Below are 19,714 nucleotides of genomic sequence, written 5' to 3'. Positions count from 1 at the left end.
TGACCCAAAGAGAAATTAGGCAAAGTGAACAAAAACAGCCTCAGAAGAGCCTAAGCTGCCAGGAGAACAGGTATGGGAAGAGCACATGGTCCACAGCTTGGACTTGGTGATGGTGCATCTGGTGGCTGGCACAAGGACCGTGAAAGGCTCAGAGCTTTCGTTCTAAGCCACAGTTGATAGAGTCACTGTTGCTCACCAACCACGTGAGCTCACCGAAGCTTGGGGCTTGTCAACAGTGAAAGCATCCTGGGGCTATCCCTGGAGCAGGCAATTGCTTATCTGCAACTTGGCAGCTGTAGCTTCAGTGCTGGGGAGGGTTAACCCTGACTTTTATAAGATAAGAATGCACCAGAAAGTAGAGGAATACATTGAGAAGAGCCCAAGTCTTAGGAGGGTAGGAGAGTGTAGTAAAGCTTGTGTTATTTTCTGAGCCTGAACATGAACTAAAATCAGGTTCTCACCCAGCCATGTATTATAATTGCTCCATGTCCTTCGGCAAGTCTTCTAACTTCAGTCTTTGTATCTGTGAAATGGGAACAACCATGCTGACCTCAGAGTTGTGAGGATTAAACAAGATGGCAAATACAAAAGCCCTTTACCAACTGCCCTCTGTAAATTCTGGGTCAATATGAGAAAATGTTATCACACAGTGTCCCCTTGAGTGTTATGATCTTCAGCAGTGTGATGGATCTGGTCCCTTGCTACCATAAAAGGGCAACCAACAAAGGGAAAAGAAGCATGTCTCCAACACAGCCTAAAGCAAAATGAAAAGAACTTCAACTTACATTATCAGATTCCTTTTAATTTTGGAAGGAAACATTTTCTAAGCCCACGTTGGAAAACAAAATCTCAGTGGGTAGAAATCTTTAGAATTGCTTGAGGCCAGGTGCAGTGGCTCACGTCTATAATCCCAACACTTTGGGAGGCGGAGGCAGGAGGATTGTTTGAGATCAGGAGTGGTGAGACCAGCCTGGGCAACATAGATAGACTGTGTCTCTACCAAAAATAAAAAATAAACTAAAACAAACAAACAAAAAACTAGCTGGGTATGATGGTGTGAGCTTGTGGTCACAGCTACTCAGGAGGCTGATATAGGAGGATTGCTTGAGCCCAGGAGCTTGGGGCTGCAGTGAGCTCTGATTGTGCCATTGCACTCCAGCCTGGGTAAGACAGTGAGTTGTCTATAAAAATAAATAAATGAATTAAAGAAAAAATCATTTGGGACCATATTTATGGCCTGTAAGGCTTTAGGTGAGCCTTTGCTTCTGCATGAATGTTTCTATTGATCTCCCTGGAGACTATCGCTGGCTCTGGTTCAAGCCCTTGCTGACTCTGCTAGTAAACAGGAGCAAAATGTATGTAAATATAGTTCTATTTCATTGGAGGGAAAATAATTCAGAATGTCGTGGCTCATAAATTACTTGCTGCTTCCTCTGCTGTGAGATGCTACACCCACTGAAGGGAAAATTGCTAATGTGTAAATATGTGTGTACATGTGTTTATCGTGCCAAGGCGATGAGGAAAACAGACAGATATCTTGCCTTGAATAAGCTTTCCTACCGGGCTTTATCTGTGTCTTCCTCCAGTGTACCATTACCATTTCATGCAGTGGTTGCTTATGGGATGCACTACTTCTAGTCCCACCACAGTCCCCACCAGGACCTGAAGACCTCTATTTTTCCCCATGGTTACTTGTGTTTAGTTCTCCGTATTACCAGCTCTATGCAAAGAGTACTCCAGGCTTGGAGCTGGGCAAAGGCTTTGCTTACAACTCTGAGAGGGCACAAGGCAATCTTTATGTAACCCGGCCTGCCCATCCTCCCCTCCTTGCCTAGGCCAAGAATAGTCAATGATCATGTTCTGGAAGAAATTCCACCTTGTCCCTGGGTACTCTGAGCCAAGAGGAGGGGGAGCAGAGCTGGTGGCACATGCATGAGGCCAAGCAGCAAAGCCCAGGGAAGCTACAAAGTCAGAGTGTTGAGGCTGGATATATCATTTCCCTAGTCCCCCCACCACCCCACCCCCAAGACTGGCTTAGGCCTAATGATACCCCGTGAGGACGGTGTTCCTTGCCTCCCAACACATACCAGGTTTATATACATTGTGCATGTAAGTACAGAGAGGTGTATTCTGAGAGGCAGAGCTTGTGAGTGAATACTTATATGCATTTCTAAGAAAACACACAACTGGGCGCGGTGGCTCACACCTCTAATCCCAGCACTTTGGGAGGCCGAGGTAGGCGGATCACCTGAGGTCAGGAGTTCCAGACTAGCCTGAGCAACATGGTGAAACCCTGTCTCTACTAAAAATACAAAAAGTTAGCCAGGCATGGTGGCACATGCCTGTAATCCCAGGTACTCAGGAGGCTGAGACAGGAGAATTGTTTGAACCCGGGAGGCGGAGGTTGCAGTGAGTAGAGATAGCTCCTCTGCACTCCAGCCTGGGCAACAAGAGTGAAACGCCATCTCAAAAAAAAAAAAAAAAAAAAAAAGGAAAGAAAGAAAAAGAAAAAGAAAACACACACAAATGCACACATGGACCCATCTGTGTGCACTTATCTGTATAAGAATGCTTTTGTATAAGTAAGCATATCTTCAGAGATGTTCTCTCAAAATACTAATTTGAACTCTGTTGCAAATACATCAATAGCTTCTAAATGCTCTAAGGCTAAAGATCCAAATTCTTAATGCAGCAAAAAGGCTCTTCACAGAGTGACCCTGTCTGCCTCCCGCAGGCTCATCCTGCGTCCCAATATGCCCTTCCTGTCTCTGCACAACAGCTACACTGACCTTTGCTTAACCTTTCTTACTCAGAGCTCTCCTTTCACCACAGGCCATTTGCATGTGCCATTTGCATGTGCTTTTCTCCCTAAGCACCATGTTCTTCCCTCTTCTGTTTTGCTAGGCATTAGATAGCCATTCTTCAGGTACTTGTTGATACTTTACTTCTTTGGGAGAACAGTTATTGACCGCCCAGAATTAGCTGGATTCCCTCAAACCATCCTATATTTTCTCCGTAGCACCTACCATAGTTGCCATTTTGTATCCATTTTTTAAATGTACCTCGTCAGTTATATGCAGACTTAGTCAGGGCAAGGATCAACTGCTTTTGTTCACCCACTGATCTTTAGAACCAAACAGTTCCTGGCGTATGATGAGTACTCAACAGACATGAGTATTAGACCATTTTCATGCTGCTGATAAAGACATACCCAAGACTGGGTAATTTATAAAGAAAGAGGTTTAATGGACTCACAGTTCCAAGCGGCTGGGGAGGCTTCACAATCATGCAGAAGGCAAAAGGCATGTCTTATTTGGCGGCAGGCGAGAGAGAGTAAGAACCAAACCAAAGGGGTTTCCCCTTATAAAACCATCAGGTCTCATGAGACTTATTCACTACCACGAGAACAGTATGGGGCAAACTGCCCCCATGATTCAACTATATCCCACCGGGTCCCTCCCACAATACGTGGGAATTATGGGAGCTATGATTAGAGATGAGATTTGGGTGGAGACACAGCCAAGCCTTATCGACATGTATTGAATGAAAGGTGTGTATACTTACATAGGGAGGGGGGTCAGCATATGAATCTGTGTGTACTGAGGTATCAGCATGACCATGATGACATGACATGGCATATTTGCTCATCTGGAGCACAGAGAGGTCTGCTTAGGGATCCCTATGCCAGTATACATCTAAGGAAGAGTGTTCTATCTAAGGACAACATACACTGAGTATGTCTGCATCCTACATTTATTTAAGCAATCATATGGAAGTGTACAAAAAACCTAGATTTGTACAAATTTCTATGTGAAAATGCATGTGTGTGCATTTGTGCTGATATGGGTATAGGCATCCATGTAAAAGTCTCTGTGTGTGTTTATTTGGGTGTGTGCATCTGTGGAAGTGTATATATCTATGTGTGAGTCATATTCTTCTTTGCAGCTGGGTGGGTACCCTTTCAGATTTCTAAGAAGGAGGGTTTATGTGCATTAGGTGAACTGATCCAAAGGCACCTTAGTGTGATTTGACTTAACCCAAGGCAGGGTGTTGTGGAGGAAGGAGCACTGGACTAAGAACCTATCACTGGAGCAAAATTATTTTTTTCTTCCTGGGCTGCTACCTCCCCATTTACATGCAGAGGGGCAGGGTCTAGGTGACAGTGATGCTATCGGGAGGTTGGAGGTATCACGGGTTAAATGCCATGTCAATGACAAAACACCATTTCAATTAAGTTCCTAGTTGCTCAAGGCATTTCATTATCACCTTCCTCTTTTATGTTAATTTACAAATTGTTTTCATCTTCTTTTTTAAATTTGGTAACACAGGAAAATTCAAATTCTGCTTATGTGACCAAACAGTTGTTTGTGTGCATGCATACAGCCACCCATGATCAGCTTTTACCTGCCTACTTTCTGTGCTATAGAGCAGAAAGGGAAGAAGACAGTGTGATGTCCAGGGCCCCAGATTGTGATCCTTGGACCACCTGCTTCACCATCCTCTGGGAAAGTTGTGGCAAATGCAGATTCCTGGCCCCCAACTACAATCCTATTAGCTCAGAATCCCAGAATGGGTGTCAGGAATGTGCATTTTCTCAGAAGTTTCCCCAAATCATTTCTGTGCTCTGTAAGGTTGGGGACCCACTGCCATAAAATAAAATAATATCAAGAAACTCATACCTAAGCTGACACGACTAACCCTTTCACAATTCTATAAAAAAAGATTTCTAAGTCTAGCACCACTCAGTCCTTCAGGTTGACCCTCTATTCTTTTGAATTGGGGGTTCTGGGTGAACGTTTGGATTTATAGACATTGTGGAAAATGAAACAAGAAACCTAGTTTGAATGTTTGTGAGCAACACCGTGAGCAGAACAGACTTATTTTTGCAATATATATCACAAGAACCATGAGGACCTCTCAGACAAACCAAACAAAATAAAACAGCAGCAGCAAAAACCCACCAACAGACCAGGAGGGTTGTCTGTGATATTTAGAAATATCTAAATGGATTTTTATAAAAAGAAAACTAGGCAGTAGTTTTAGAGATCGAATTGAAGAAATGAAGAAAAGTCCCCATACAAAGAGTTGTGGCTTTGGGACACAAGCCTTAGGTTGTAAAATCAGTATGGTGTGGTTGAAAAAAAAAGCAAGAGTTCCCTAGAATTCCACTTTTGCTTTGTCATGGGTGTTGCTGTTATGATTTTGAAAGCGGTTTTCTTTTCCTGAATATACGAACACATTTAAAAACTCCTGTCTTCCCCTCACAGCACTGGAAAAAAGAAAATAAAATAAACCAAGCCAGCAGAGAGCATGCTCCCTCAGGCCCTGTCCTACCTTGCCCAGTGACCCCAGCCACCTAGAGCCCAGGTTTTGCAGCCAGTGCACTAAGGAATAAGGAGTTACAGGCTCTGTCATGGCCTATCTCACCCTGATATTCTCTAATGAGAAACCTCAGATGCTGATACAGACCTTGTCAGAGACATGGGAAGAGCACCCGGTCTCCAGGTGTCAAGAGCTTCCTGGCCCGAAAGTAGTGATTTGACTCAGTGCAAACCCATGTGCTGTGACCAGGTGCCTCCTTCTGCCCTCCTATCTGGCGGGGCAAGCTCACTTAAACTGTGTCCGAATAATGGTGAAAGACAGAGATGCCGACTCTAAGTACGATCCTGTTTCCCAGTTTATACTGAATCACAACCTGCCTAGACAGTAGGGCTTGCTCCTTAGTCTCAAGGGGCATACATTAATCAGGCCCCTCTGAGAAGATTCCATGGAGAATTAGAACAAAATGCGTCCATGAAAAATACCCTCTCATAATCTTCTCCTTCCTTCTTTCTTACCTGATCCCCAACTGAGAAAAGACAGATGGCCTATTCTAGTGGCAAAACATACACATAGACTCTGGTTCAGAATACTAAGTTTCACTCCAGTGGGTTATGTGATCTTGGACAACTTAGTTTACCTCTGAAAGTCTTAGTTTTCCTATTTATAAAATGATGACAAATATAATAGCACTATTTCCCAGAGTCGATGTGAATACTAAATGAGAACATGCCCCAGAATTGCCAGCTACAATGCTTGGCTCATAAGAAATACTTCGTAGCTATTAGCAGTTGCTACTATCAAAAGAGGCTCTCTATGAGAATAGAAACCTACTGTTGCACTTTTCCAAACAGAAGTTATTGGTCACTATGTGACCTGAATAGACTTATTTTTATCCAAATCAACAGGCTGGGTAGGAGGCGTTCAACAATGTCAAAAGAACTCTGTCCTGGATGTTCAGTGGTTAGTTTCCTCTGCTCTGAAAGCAGATTAGAGCCCAGGTGCAGAAAGTGTGCTTTCAACAAGGCAAGTATAGAAACATCTTTTTCATCCACTAGCAAGGGGCAGGGGGAGGGATTCTCTCTGATTTATACAAAGTTTATATCTTTGTAGCCTTGTTTCTCAAAATGTGGTCCATGGGCAATCTGTGTTGGAAAAACCTGGAGGAACTTGCTAAAATGCAGATTCTTAGACCCCAACGCAGACTTTGTGATTCAGACTCTCCGGGAGTGGTGATTCTTTCGCACCTGAACACTCTATAAAATCAGGCCAATGGGCAAACAGGAATTATAACATCTGTATCACAGTACACACAAAAGTAAGTTCAAGGGAGCATTTGTAAAAGTATCAGCAGTGGATCCAAAACAGTATAAATAATATAATTCTATTTTCCTTTACAAATATATTTATGTACATTTGTATAGCTAGGCTTAGAACAAAGACTGGAAGCGTATATATCATCAAATTTATCGATGGTTATCTTCAGGTGGTGACATTAAGTGTGATTTATCTCATTTTATACTTTCATATACTTTTAAATGTCCTATAATAATTATCCATTATCCTTTTAAAAAGAAAAAATATGCTTTTAAAAATAAAAGCAGTGCAGTCAGATGTGCGGTACTGAAGACTTCCTAATATCTTACAGAATTTTAGAGAAAGAAGGAAACAGAGGACCCATATAAGCCAAAGTGTCTCTCTTTAGAGGTGATGAAACAGGTCTAGAGAAGGGAAGTAGCCTGTCTGAGGTTACCCAGACTCTTAGTGGCTGGGCTATGACAGACCCCAGGTCTCCACACTTTGAGGCTAGAAGCTTTGAAGTGTTCCAGTGCTAGCCAGGGACCTGCCTCCATTCCTTCCTGCCCTGTAAGGGTGACAAAAAGACCACAGGAAGTGCAATGATTCCGAGGGTGGAGAAGGATGTAATAGTCTTTGCAGAGAGGACTTTGCAGCTCTCATTATTCTCGATCTGGGAGTTAGTAGGTCATTTGCAAAAGGCATGGGAAGAGCAGCTGATGAAAAGGTCTAATAGTTTGGAAAACTGCTTAACCTTGTTACTCTATTTCTGGATTTCTCCCCATGGCCAAACGCTGTTGAGATCCTGATTTCCCCCGGAGGTTTCCCATTTAGGAATGCAGTGAAACCTCTGGAATCCAGAGGAATTGGGGAGAAGGCCAGCTGGAATTAGGGAACAGTTTGAATACACTTTAAGAACATTCAGGTCTGCTGTTTTCAATGACACAGGATCACAGATTTGGAAAGAGCCTAGCCCAGCCTCCCGCTCAGTGCAGGCCTTGTGCTTTATCCCGAACAGAGCTTCATCTGGGCTTCTCTTGAATGCTCCCACAAACAGGAGGTTCATGATCCTGATAGATTATTTATTTCACTCTTTTGAAAGTCTTCCTATACCTGAGCTGGAATCTGCCATTCTGTAAGGTTCTGCTTGCCTTCTTGTATTCATGCAGAACTGAGAAATCTGTTTTTTTCCCCCCAGATCATACTCAAAAGAAATTATCATGCACAAAATAGTACTTCACAGCATTCTCTTCTGCAGGCTGACAACCTTCAGAATATTCAACCATTGTTTATATGGCAAATGTCATCAACTCTAATTAGAAATATAAATGATTATCTCTAGCCTCTAAATTAACAACTGTATAAATTTACATTTAGAGTGGAGCAGAGCTTAGATACCACCTGTACTGGCCTCAAATTACAGATGAGCAAACGGAAGTCTGCTGAGGAAAACTGCCTCACCCAACTTCAGAGAGAGAGAGAGTGGGGGTGGGCGGGAGGTTGGAGGGGGGCTCTTTTCACCTCACCCTGCCTCCTATTATTCATAAAACACCAGAATTTCTCAAGTTCTTGAAAGTGCTTAGGAAGTTTGTTCTCTTAGGCATTTAGAAAAATCCCTCCTTCAAATTATATTTGCACTGTCAGTGAAGTACGGATTAGCACAGACTGAATTTAGTAGAGGTTATACTGTCAATGAAAAGTATCACTGAAAGCATATTAACTTTCCTTGCTCTCTGTTGTCAGAAAATCATCTCCTTTGCTCTAGAATGCTAGCTCAAGATGGACAACATACCTATATGGCTACCCAGACCTATCAAATTTCCATAAAATCCGGCCACCCACTCAATTTAGGAGACCTTTCCAACGCTGGGGCTGAGAAAGAGTTGCAGGATGTAGGGCAGCCTGTGTTTCTGCTTCACTCTGCTGTGTTCGTTTTAGAGTTTCACATCCTCTTTCCATTTTGGTCTGATTCTCTGATGAGAAGACAAAACAAAGACTCGGAGAAGCAAACTAGGCACTTCAGTGATCGGTTTTTTTGTCCCAGTCCCCAGAAACACTGCAGTAACATGCTTGGAAGGGAACATTCCTCCCTGCCTCAACCCACAGCAATCTCCCTCTTCTCTCAACAAAGTATTGCATTTCCAGTTCTTACACTTGTTCTGGCACAGATTCTAAGCTACCTCGTGCTGCTTCCTGTTTTGCCTGGGTGCTAGGCTCCATGGATCCTGGAATCACAGAGACCTGGGTTCTCGTCCTGACTCTGCAACTAGTTGGTGGTATAGCTTTGGAAAGTTACTGAAGCTTTCTGAGCCTCAGCTCCCTCGTTTGTTAGATGAGGACAATTATGCTACCTACATCATACAGTTGTGAAGAGGACATAATGCCTAACAGGTGTCTAATATAGTCACTAACATTTAGTAAGATTCCATAAAAGCTATCTGCTTAGTATCATTAATATCATGCTCCAAAAGGCAGAAACTGAAACCTATACTTTTCTCATGCTACACACAGTAGGTTCTCCAAAAATACTTTCTGATTGATTCTGGTTTAGGCTCCATTTGGCAGTAGGTTCACCATGAGAAACATTCCAAGAATCGTGCAAAGATAGTTCCTATTCTCAAGCTCCCTTTTCTCCAGATTCCTTATCCCATTAATTATTCAGTAGGGAGGCTCACCCTGTCCTGCCACCGTTCACATCTGTCAGCTTGCATCTTAGAAAAAAGTTCTCATTTGACAGACTCTGAGAACTTGCTGTCCAGGCAAAGAAAACTTTCCGATGATGAATACAACACAAATTTTAGGTAGCCAACTTGTCAGCAACAGAGAGACAAAGGGACACCAACAAAAGCCAACCCCTCAAAAGAAACAAAGCAACACACCAAAGAGGTAGAAAGTAAAGGATTAAGATATGGCTAGAATACTCTTGCTTATCAGGACCCTTAAAACTAATCAAAGTTCTTGTGCTTACAATATTCGTAAAGGAATGTGAATATGGTTAAACTCTCCTTTTAGCTGGGAATCTGAATTAATATTAATACCTGAATTTTTCACAGAAATTACATTAGACATTCCTTTAGGCAAAGGAGTATATATACAACACTGACATTTGGTTATAAAGGGCTAAGGAATCTCCCAGCTTCCCTAAATGCAGAAGATATCTTAGTGGACTCTTGCTGAGTTAAATGAGCAATTGTTTCTTTTGTTCCTATTGCAGATTATTTGTTTATGCTCCAAATTTTGTGTTAAGGACAAAAGAAAAATACCTTGGCCGAAATGAATGTGTTATGTTATAGCCCCAGTTGAGGGTGAGGAAAGAACTCAATGCTAATGTGGTGGAGAGAATGCAGCAGTTCCTGGAATAGCAGTTGGGTTCCCTGGCTTGAGTTCCCACTCTGACATCCTTGGCTGCTTACCTTGGGCAAGCCCTTCGCCTCACAGCGTTTCAGTCTCTTCAGATGTTAAATACTTTCTATGGGCTCTTCCATGTCTGAGATTTTATGAGGCTACCGGGAGTATGAAGATTAGCCAAAGAAGCTGCCCAAATCTCTGAGTGTGGGGACCAGAGCAGTAGAGAGAGAATGTGATAATAGGTATGCAAACCCTTGGAAAAAAGTGAAAGCACCGAATGACACACATTCCCCAATTTGCCACGGCATGTTCCAAAATCACAGGCGCCTAACATTCTCCTGAGAGCTCAGTGCTCACCCAAACGTCCCATCATTGAGCTGACAGGAAGCAGAGAAGGCCAATGCTTTTCTGGTTGGGGACCTTGGCTGGGATAGAAAGGAAGAGAGGAGTGGAGTCAGCTTCATGAGCCAGTGAAATGGCAATGAACCCTGTAGGCCGATCTGCCCTAGCCTGGCGTTGCCAAGGAGGACGATCCACTTCATCAAACCTGGGCCAAGCTCTGGCTCAGACACACAGGCAAAAATAGAAAGGGGCTGGGAGAAGAAATGTGTTTACTTTTGTGATTTCCCCTAACGTGCCTCTTGACAGTATTCTAATCTCTTCACAAGCAGGAGCCATGGGCCACAGGCCTCACCTCCATTGACAATTCATGTACAGACCTGAAGCCTTCTTAACACTTCAGGGTCACTATTTGGGCAGCTAGAAAGCAAGTTTAGGAGGCAGCATGATGGAATGGAAAGAGTGCTGATGAGGGTGTGTTACTGCCTAGGTGAACTGTGAAAATCCCTCTCCAAGGCTCGGCACAATCAAGTGCTTGCAGAAAGAATGTATATATCTGCTGAGATTTTTAGTTTCTACCAGTGACTCTCAATCAGGGGCTAATTCACACCTCAGGGGCTCTTTTGCAATATCTGGAAACATTTTTGCCTGTTATAAGCAGGGGATGCTCCTGGCATCTAATGAATAGAGGCCAGAGGTGCTAAACATCCAATGATGCAGCCCTCACAACAAAGAGTTATCTGGTCCAAAATGCTAACAGTGCCAAGACTCAGAACCTTGGTTTATACTGAACCGAGGAGAGTCAGTGGGAGAAGAAAACAGGGACCAAAGGAAAGAAGGAAAAGGGGTTAAAATTCTATTTCTAGGTCACGTGGTATCCATCAGTTATGTGTTCTCCAGTTTTTCTCCCCATGACCAATGCCTTTTTAATTTTCCCTCGGAATTACGGGGCCATGTTCGAGTAGCTTCCTCACAAGAACATCTTCCTTATCCCTAAAATGCCAAGCCCTGATGCAGTACAAAGAGCTCCACTATAACACATGGCCAAGACATAAATATAAACAGTTATGAAACAAGTAGAACTGGAAGGTGGGTGGTGGGGGCGCGTGGAGAGAAAAAAAACATATGCCCATAACTCCGCTTCTGTGAGTCAGTGTTTCCGAGGTAACAACACAGAACAATAACCATAGGGAGAGTTGAGCTATACTAAGAGCAGGCAGAACTGATTTGGGGCATGAGTGTCAGGAGAGATGCAGCTTTGCAGCAGCAGATTCAAAGGCAAATGAAAGGGTTAAGCAATCTGTGCATGTCATTCTTGTATCATTCTACATTAAGTCATGGGCAGTTATTACAAGTAGTTACCTGTGGTTTCCAGTCGGGGAGGCAATGGCACTCCAGACAAGGGGTTTTGGAGAAACAGGTGCAATGAAGGCATGGTCAAACAATTTATTTACTGTAAACTTTAGACTTTGCTCAGGAAAACAACTGAAGCTGCTCCTCAAATCCCTGCCTAAAATACCCCGTGTGAGCAAATAAGAGGAGCGGGGAAGAGTCCATGTTCACAGCTGAAAGGTCCGAGATATTCAAAATCCTCAAGTCCGAGGGTGTGGGAAGGAAAATCTCCTTCAGATACAAATTACCAGCAGCAATATATTACCCCTAATACTTGAATAGTGAGGTAGATACATGGAAAAGTCATGAAAACATAGCAGACTCAGGTCCTCTAGGACTAAAGCCCTTTAGACATAAACTTACAAATTCCATGCAAAGAGGAACTGAACTGTACAAATAACAAATAATCACCAAATAAGTTTTCTCTCTTTTTACAGCTTAAAAAAATAAAAAAGGCAGAAGGATGCCCCTCCTCCTGCATATCTCTATACAATTTTATTCTAAGTTTATTACCCTCAAGTTAAATAGTCTGTTTAGTGTTCTGTTGGGGGGGGGTGGTCTTAAAAAGTAGAAAAACTGCTTTACAGCAGTGAGTCATTTGTACTACAACTCCTCCCTTGTGAATCAATGTTATCGCTAGGCACAGTACCTTGATGGCCCACAAAGTCTTCCGTGCCTGGGAGGTCTTCACACAGCAGTTTATTTTCTTTCTCCTGTTCCAGGTGATATCCACTCTGCTCCCCTGTGTTGCCATTGCTGTTGCTGGAGTAGCCATTCCCACAGGCCTTCAAAGAAGACCTGCGCAGACACAGAAGCTCCTGGAAGGCAATCCTGAAATCTGGGCTCCGGCAGTAGATAAGGGGATTGAAACCAGAATTGACATAGCCCACCCAATTTAGGAGGATGTAAACTTCCTTAGGGATGAGGTTATCCTGGATCACATGCACAATGTTAACGATGAAGAAGGGCAGCCAGCAGAGGGTGAAAGTGCCCATGATGATGCCTAACGTCTTGAGGGCTTTGTGCTCCTTCAAGCAGAACTTGGAAGATCTGCGGAGTCCATGCCCTGTCCGCCCATCCTGCTCCACCTGGCTAAGGTTCTGGGCATGGAAGCGGCCCTCAGATTTGTCAATCTTCTGGAGCTGCCTTTTGGCCTCCTGAAAGACCCTGGAGTAGACGAAGACCATGATCACCAGGGGAACGTAGAAGGACACGATGGAGGAGGCAATGGCATAGGCTTGGTTCGTGAAGAAGTCACAGCAGGTCTCCTTGGCATAGCAGTTGATGGCTTCCTGGTGGGTGGCCCGGTACCAGTGCATCTGAATGGGCAAGAAGGAGGTAAGGCCTGACACGATCCACACCATCAGAATGATCACCCGGGCCTTATTCTTGGTCAGCAGGCTCTGATACTTGAAGGGTGAAGTAATGGCAAAGTAGCGATCCACTGCGATCACGCACAGGGTCTCAATGCTGGCTGTGACGCACAGCACATCAATGGAAGTCCAAAACTCGCACCAGAAGTTGCCAAAAGTCCACATTTTCATGAGAATATGGGCGGCCCCAAAGGGCACCACTGCCAAGCCCATGACTAAGTCAGCACAGGCCAGTGAAGTGATGAAGTAGTTGGTGACCGTCTGCAGACGCTCGAACTTGGCAATGGCTGTGATGACCAGCACATTGCCAAACACGATGGCCAGGACGATGAGAGACATGACGATGCCCATGCCCACCACCCACGCCTCGTCCCGTTCCTGCGTGACATCGTGGTCCGGCGCATGGCTTCCGTTGGGTGCCAGCAAGAAGGCGCTGCCGTTCCCGGGTTGCCCCATGGCGCGCAGTCTGGCAGGTGAGCGCACTGTCTGCAGGCGCCTCAGCGGGCGGACCCCCGGCGGGGCTCTGCGGGCCGCGAGCGGACTCCTGGAAGCCTCATTCAGCGGCCGTGGGGTGGGTGTGGTGGGGACACGTCTTGTACACTTAGCTTGTCGGGTGCCAGGGGCTCGCGGTGCCCGCCAATTCCAGCCTGTGCTCTGGAGAAGCCGCCTCGGAGTGCGCTCTGCCCGTTATGTGCACAGGACTTTAGGGGAACTGCCCTCGCCGTGACGTAAGGGAACTTTCGGCCAATGGCACGCCGGCAGGCCCGAAGGGGCGAGGCACCCATCCCCTTTCCTCCCCTCCTCTCGCCCTCCCTCTGCTCGGGCTGGCCCGGGAGGGGCCCAGCTGCTCCCCGGCGGGCGGGCCACCACTCCTTCCCGGCTACCCTGGCTGGCCCCAGAGGGCTAAAGCTGGAGCTGGCGTGCTTACCAGCCAACCCAGCAGCTTTTGGCTCTTCTGTGGCCGCTACCTGCCTGCCCTGGGCGCCTGCGCGGCCTGAGGTCTCAGGGCAGAGGGCAGCACACACCGGCACTGCCCCACATTCGGAGAGAAACGAGAGTGCCCACCAAGGCACGCACATACAGGCACAAATACACCCCGGCAGACATGCTCAGACTTATACGGAACCACAGCTATAGACACTGAGACACACCCTCCCGGCTCACCGACATGCACACTCGCGCGCGCGCTCACACAGAAGCTGTCAGGCACAAAGTCACCCCTGTCCAACACAGAAACGCGGCCACAAACAAACACAGAAGCACCCAGAAGCACAAAGGCATGGTGACACACACAGAAAGTAAACACACACGCTGGCTTGGAGGCATCCAGAGCGACACAGACACGGATGTCTCCATCTGGGTACTCACAAACTTCCCTCACCCAAGCACTGCTAATGCCCCCCTCCCAGCATACACCCGGTAACCCAGTATATTCACTTTCAAACATTTGGCAAGAGCACACAGGAGGTGACTTCAACAGCTGCCGATTTCCTCAGCACACTCGTTGTCAAGTACTTTGGGTGCCCTCCTTGGGAATTTGCAGGCATGAAGACAGTTTTACCCTTTGGATTTCACCTGGAGCAGGAGTATGCATGTATGTATTTCGGGACGGAGAGAGAAAGTTGTGTACTTTTGTTTTAATTTTTTTGTTGTTGTTTTGTTTTTAACTCTTGAGAGTGTGGCATCACTCCCTCATTATCTGTTGAACTGGAGATGCACTGAGAATTCAAACAATTTCTTCAGTAATCCCAATGCAACTAAAAAATTCCTTTCATCTGCTGGATAGTTTGTTAATCTTTCGGGTTGCACCATATGAAATTGCCACCATCTGGCGTCTGTGACTTACCAAAATGGCAAATTCATATGGTTCAGAGTCTTAAGAGTGTCTTAACATTAAGAACATTTGGAGCTATAGAAAGCAAAAGATCTTGGCCAATATGGTGTAACTCTGTCTCTACTAAAAATACAAAAATTAGCCAGGCGGGCACTTGTAGTCTTAGCTACTCGGGAGGCTGGGACAGGAGAATCACTTGAACCTGGGAGGTGGAGGTTGCAGTGAGGCGAGACCGTGCCACTGCACTTCAGCCTGGGTGACAGAGCAAGACTCCATCTCAAAAAAATAAATAAATAAATAAATAACAAATATAAATATATATATATAAACAAATATATAAATATATAAATACAAATTATAAATAAATATACAAATAAATAAAAACCAAATATATAAATATATATATATATATTTCTTCCTTATGAAATAAAAAAAGTAAGACCAAACCTCAAAAGTAAGATCTTTGTTCATGAAATACTATCCTTTGCATCTGGCATGTGACTTTACTGCTAAAGTGAAATTAATTTTCAGGGTTTGATTTCCCATGTATTAGTGGTGTCTTTGAAAAACTGAAACTATTTCATGAAGTGTAACTAAACATACTTTGCAGATTACATAATAACATAACAATGGCTAACATTTATGGACCATTCTGCTATGTGCTTTTCATGCATTATTCTATTTAATCCTTCCCACAGTCCCATGGGGGTGGGGACTATTTTTAGCTTAATTAACAAGTGAGGTTCGAAGAGGAAAATGGCCTTCCCAGGGGCAATGGCTGGGCTGTGCCAGAATCTGGATTTGACCCAGGTCTGCCTGAGTCTAAGACCCATCTTTTAATCTTTTCAATGTATTGCATAATTACATGCAGACAGGAGTGATGGACAGGGAGGAAGCACTACAACTGGAATTGGAATACCCACGTTCCAGATTCACCAAACTTGGAGCTTTCTAGTTCATTTTTTTTTCTAAGAGAAATCAAAAGTACCTAATTTCCATTATCTCTAAAGGGGCATAAAGTCTCTTCCATTGGGGTGAGCAAGAATTGAATAATATAGTAAGAAATATGAAAATGCTTTTGCTCATATAAGTGTCACACAAATACAGTTTGTAAGTGAAGTTTATGTAAATTACTTAGCGGTTTAGAATATATTGTTAGTCTTCTCTACTAGAACAATAAAATACTTTAGGGCAAAAGTAAGTTGGGTGTTTACTCTGGAAGCAAAACTCAGAAACAGAATTTAACCTACATGTCCCCTTTAACATCCTTCACAGCAGAAACTGACTTTTTGCAAGACAGATGCCTTAGAAAACAAGTATTTCCGATAAAATCCACAAATATTAATTAAGGATCTATTATATTCACATAGTTTTCAAAATATACTCACCTCATATTTGTGTTTTCCAAAATTGGCTCTGGCATGATGCATTTTAGGAAGAGGCAGTATTTGTTATGCAACAACGTTTCTTTAAATACACATCTACTCAAATTGTGGAACTAAACGATTTAAAACCTCCTTCCTGTTTGTGAAGCTATGGCATAAATAAGCATATTGTTTAACCTTCCTATAATAAGAAAAGAACAAAGAAAACCCCTTTAAGACAAATATTAACTGATCATGTATTTAAATATACACATAAATCACTTAAAAGTTTAACTGAATATTTTGGGAAACTCCTTTTTTAAAACCCACAAATGCTAAATCAAGAACTGGCTAGCCATATGAAGAAAACTGAAACTGCACCCCTTCCTTAAACTTTATACAAGAATTAACTCAAGATGAATTAAATACTTAAACGTAAGACCTAAAACCATAAAAACCCTAGAAGAAAACCTAGGCAATGCTATTCAGGACATAGGCATGAGCAAACACTTCATGGCTAAAACACCAAAGGCAATGGCAACAAAAGCCAAAATTGACAAATGGGATCTAATTAAACTAAAGAGCTTCTGCACAGCAAAAGAAACTGTCGTCAGAGTGAAGAGGCAACCTACAGAATGGGAGAAAATGTTTGCAATCTACTCATCTGACAAAGGGCTAATATCTAGAATCTACAAAGAACGTAAACAAATTTACAAGAAAAAACAAACAACCCCATCAAAAATTGGGCAAAGGATATGAACAGATCCTTCTCAAAAAAAACCATTTATGCAGCCAACAAACATATGAAAAAAAGCTCATCAACACTAGTTACTAGTGAAATGCAAATCAAAACCACAATGAAATACCATCTCACACCAGATACAATGGCCATCATTAAAACAGGAAACAGGGAGGGCACGGTGGCTCACGCCTGTAATCCCAGCACTTTGGGAGGCTGAGGCGGGTGGATCACTTAAGGTCAGGAGTTCGAGAGCAGCCTGACCAACACGGTGAAAGTTCGTCTCTAATAAAAATACAAAAATTAGCCAGAAGTTGTGGCACCCCTGTAGTCTCAGCTACTCTGGGGCCGAGACAGGAGAATCGCTTGAACCTGGGAGGTGGAGGTTGCAGTGAGCTGAGATTGTGCCACCGCACTCCAGCCTGGGCGACAGAGTGAGACTCCATCTCAAAAAAAAAAAAAAAAAAAGAAGTCGGAAATAATAGGTGCTGGAGAGGATGTGGAGAAATAGGAACACTTTTACACTGTTGGTGGGAATGTAAATTAGTTCAACCATTGTGGAAGACAATGTGGCAATTCCTTAAGGATCTAGAACAAGAAATAACATTTGACCCAGCAATCCCATTACTGGGTATATGCCTAAAGGATTATAAATCATTCTACTATAAAGACACATGGACACATATGTTTATTGCAGCACTGTTCACAATAGCAAAGACTAGGAACCAACCCAAATGCCCATTAATAATAGACTTGACAAAGAAAATGTGGCACATATACACCATGGAATACTATGCAGCCATAAAAAAGGGTGAGTTCAGGCTCTTTGCAGGGACATGGATGAAGCTGGAAATCATCATTCTCAGCAAACTAACACAGGAACAGAAAACCAAGCACTTCATGTTCTCACTCATAAGTGGGAGTTGAACAATGAGAACACTTGGACACAGGGAGAGGAACATCACACACCAGGGCCTGTCTGGGGGTGGGGGCCTAGGGAAGGGATAGCATTAGGAGAAATACCTAATGTAGATGACGGGTTGATGAGTGCAGCAAACCACCATGGCACGTGTATACCTATGTAACAGACCTGCATGTTCTGCACATGTATCCCAGAATTTAAAGTATAATAATAATCAAAAAAGAAGGAGAACCTGCTTATATCAATTAGGAAGTTCTGGGCCTTTGCCCTCCAGCCTTGATGAATGGATGTGCACTCTCTCCCTGCTGTTTCACCAAGCTGGTAGAAATGTCAAGATGTAGTCTGCTGACTAAGAGTCTTTTCTCCTGACCTCCTTTTGTGATTATAGGTTTAGAGAAAGTTAGACTGGGAAAGAGCTTAATACATTATTTAGTTTATTTCCCCCAAGTTTGCCAGTGAGGTTACTGAAGTGAAAAAACAAGAAGTGTCCAGGCCAAAGTGTTAAGGAAAATTAGGAGTCCAGGTCTGCTCATGGCCTCACAAGTTTTCCCTGCCTAATGCTGTTATTTTATTTCCCAGCAGAGGAGTTCAAGTAACCCTGCTTACTGTTCATGTGACCTTAGAGAGTTAATGCTTCATTTGAACTGGAAAGCTCTTAGTAGACTAAATGCACCTTTATCTGATGTAAGAAAAAGCAGGCTCTTTTATGGTGATTGATAGCATCTAATTACATGTTTTGTCAATCCCTTAAGACACTGATTTGTCGTTTCCTGCCTGTCAAACAGGAATAAAACCTCACATTTGGATTTACCTAATGAATGTTTGAATAGGAGTAAGGTTCCATGGTGCCAGAGCATGCCCTCACACCAACAGCCATATGGGTTAGGAAAATCTTATACTGGGTCTTGTCTTAGACAAGAGTTCTTTCTTGTGTATGATCCTGGAGCACAGAAACATCTGTAGATTTCTTTTCAAACAATAGTTTAAAATGCTTGCCTTAAAAATGTCTCTGTACAGCATTATCCCATTAAATTTACATTAAATGAGATTAAATGCACGTCAAGTGCTTAGCATGCTGCCGTAGAAGAAACACCTTACTGTTAGTATCTTATTTTTGAATAAAAAAATATATATAGAATGCATATTGATCCTATCTAATCATATGTATGAAAGGATCCTTTGAACATGGATAGTCGCTAATTTACTTTTAATTTGGATTGCTGTGAAAAACAATTGAAAAGAGAGACAAAACTTGGTTCTTTAGAAAGAAGAATGATTCCGAAAATTACTGTTATCATTGAGCAATATAGCTAGATGGGATGTCAGCGTCTTTTGAATGAAGCATCTCACAATCTAGTCAGCTCCTTACACAATGCACCCACCAAAACTCAGAGCTATCTCTAGTGAGGGCAAACTCACCAGCCCCTTCTGCAGGTGTCTATTTCTCTAGCTATCCCATTATTGAACTGAAATCCATCTTCTCACTTCTACCCATTGATCTTAAGTCTGCCCCCTTGAGGCCACTAAAAACAAGTCTCTTCTCTGTCCTAGGTTTTGGGAGAATCCTTTCAAGTTCTCCTTAGCAAACAAAACCTCTTCAGGTTAAACATTCCTTGTTCCCTGGGTTCTAGAGTCCCTTTTACCATCATGGCAGGCCTCTTTTATTCCTGCTTAGGTCTGTCAATGTCTAAACTTAACATCAATACCTGGAAAGATGCTAGAACAAGTCAAACAATCAATTTGCAATCACCTTGGCAACCATAACTTAGAGCAGAGCAACCAGCAAAG

General features: G+C 43.3%; 1 protein-coding gene across 2 annotated transcripts in view; it reads right to left on the bottom strand.

Moving 5' to 3' along the window:
* Positions 1–15,213, bottom strand: part of ADRB2 (adrenoceptor beta 2) — a 132,454-nt gene extending 117,241 nt beyond the window's left edge. Inside the window, exon 1 of one of the 2 annotated variants that reach the window (XM_078004196.1) lies at positions 12,344–15,213. In XM_078004196.1, the coding sequence (XP_077860322.1) occupies positions 12,344–13,523 (1,180 nt within the window). In that variant the 5' untranslated portion in view covers positions 13,524–15,213. Of the gene's footprint in view, positions 1–12,243 lie in introns of those variants that run through there. The other variant, NM_001042774.1, reaches the window with a different exon arrangement.
* Positions 15,214–19,714: the final 4,501 nt, after the last annotated feature.

The sequence above is a fragment of the Macaca mulatta genome, chromosome 6 (genome assembly GCF_049350105.2).
Source record: "Macaca mulatta isolate MMU2019108-1 chromosome 6, T2T-MMU8v2.0, whole genome shotgun sequence".
NCBI lineage: Eukaryota > Metazoa > Chordata > Mammalia > Primates > Cercopithecidae > Macaca > Macaca mulatta.
This window is presented reverse-complemented; position numbering and strand designations above follow the sequence as displayed.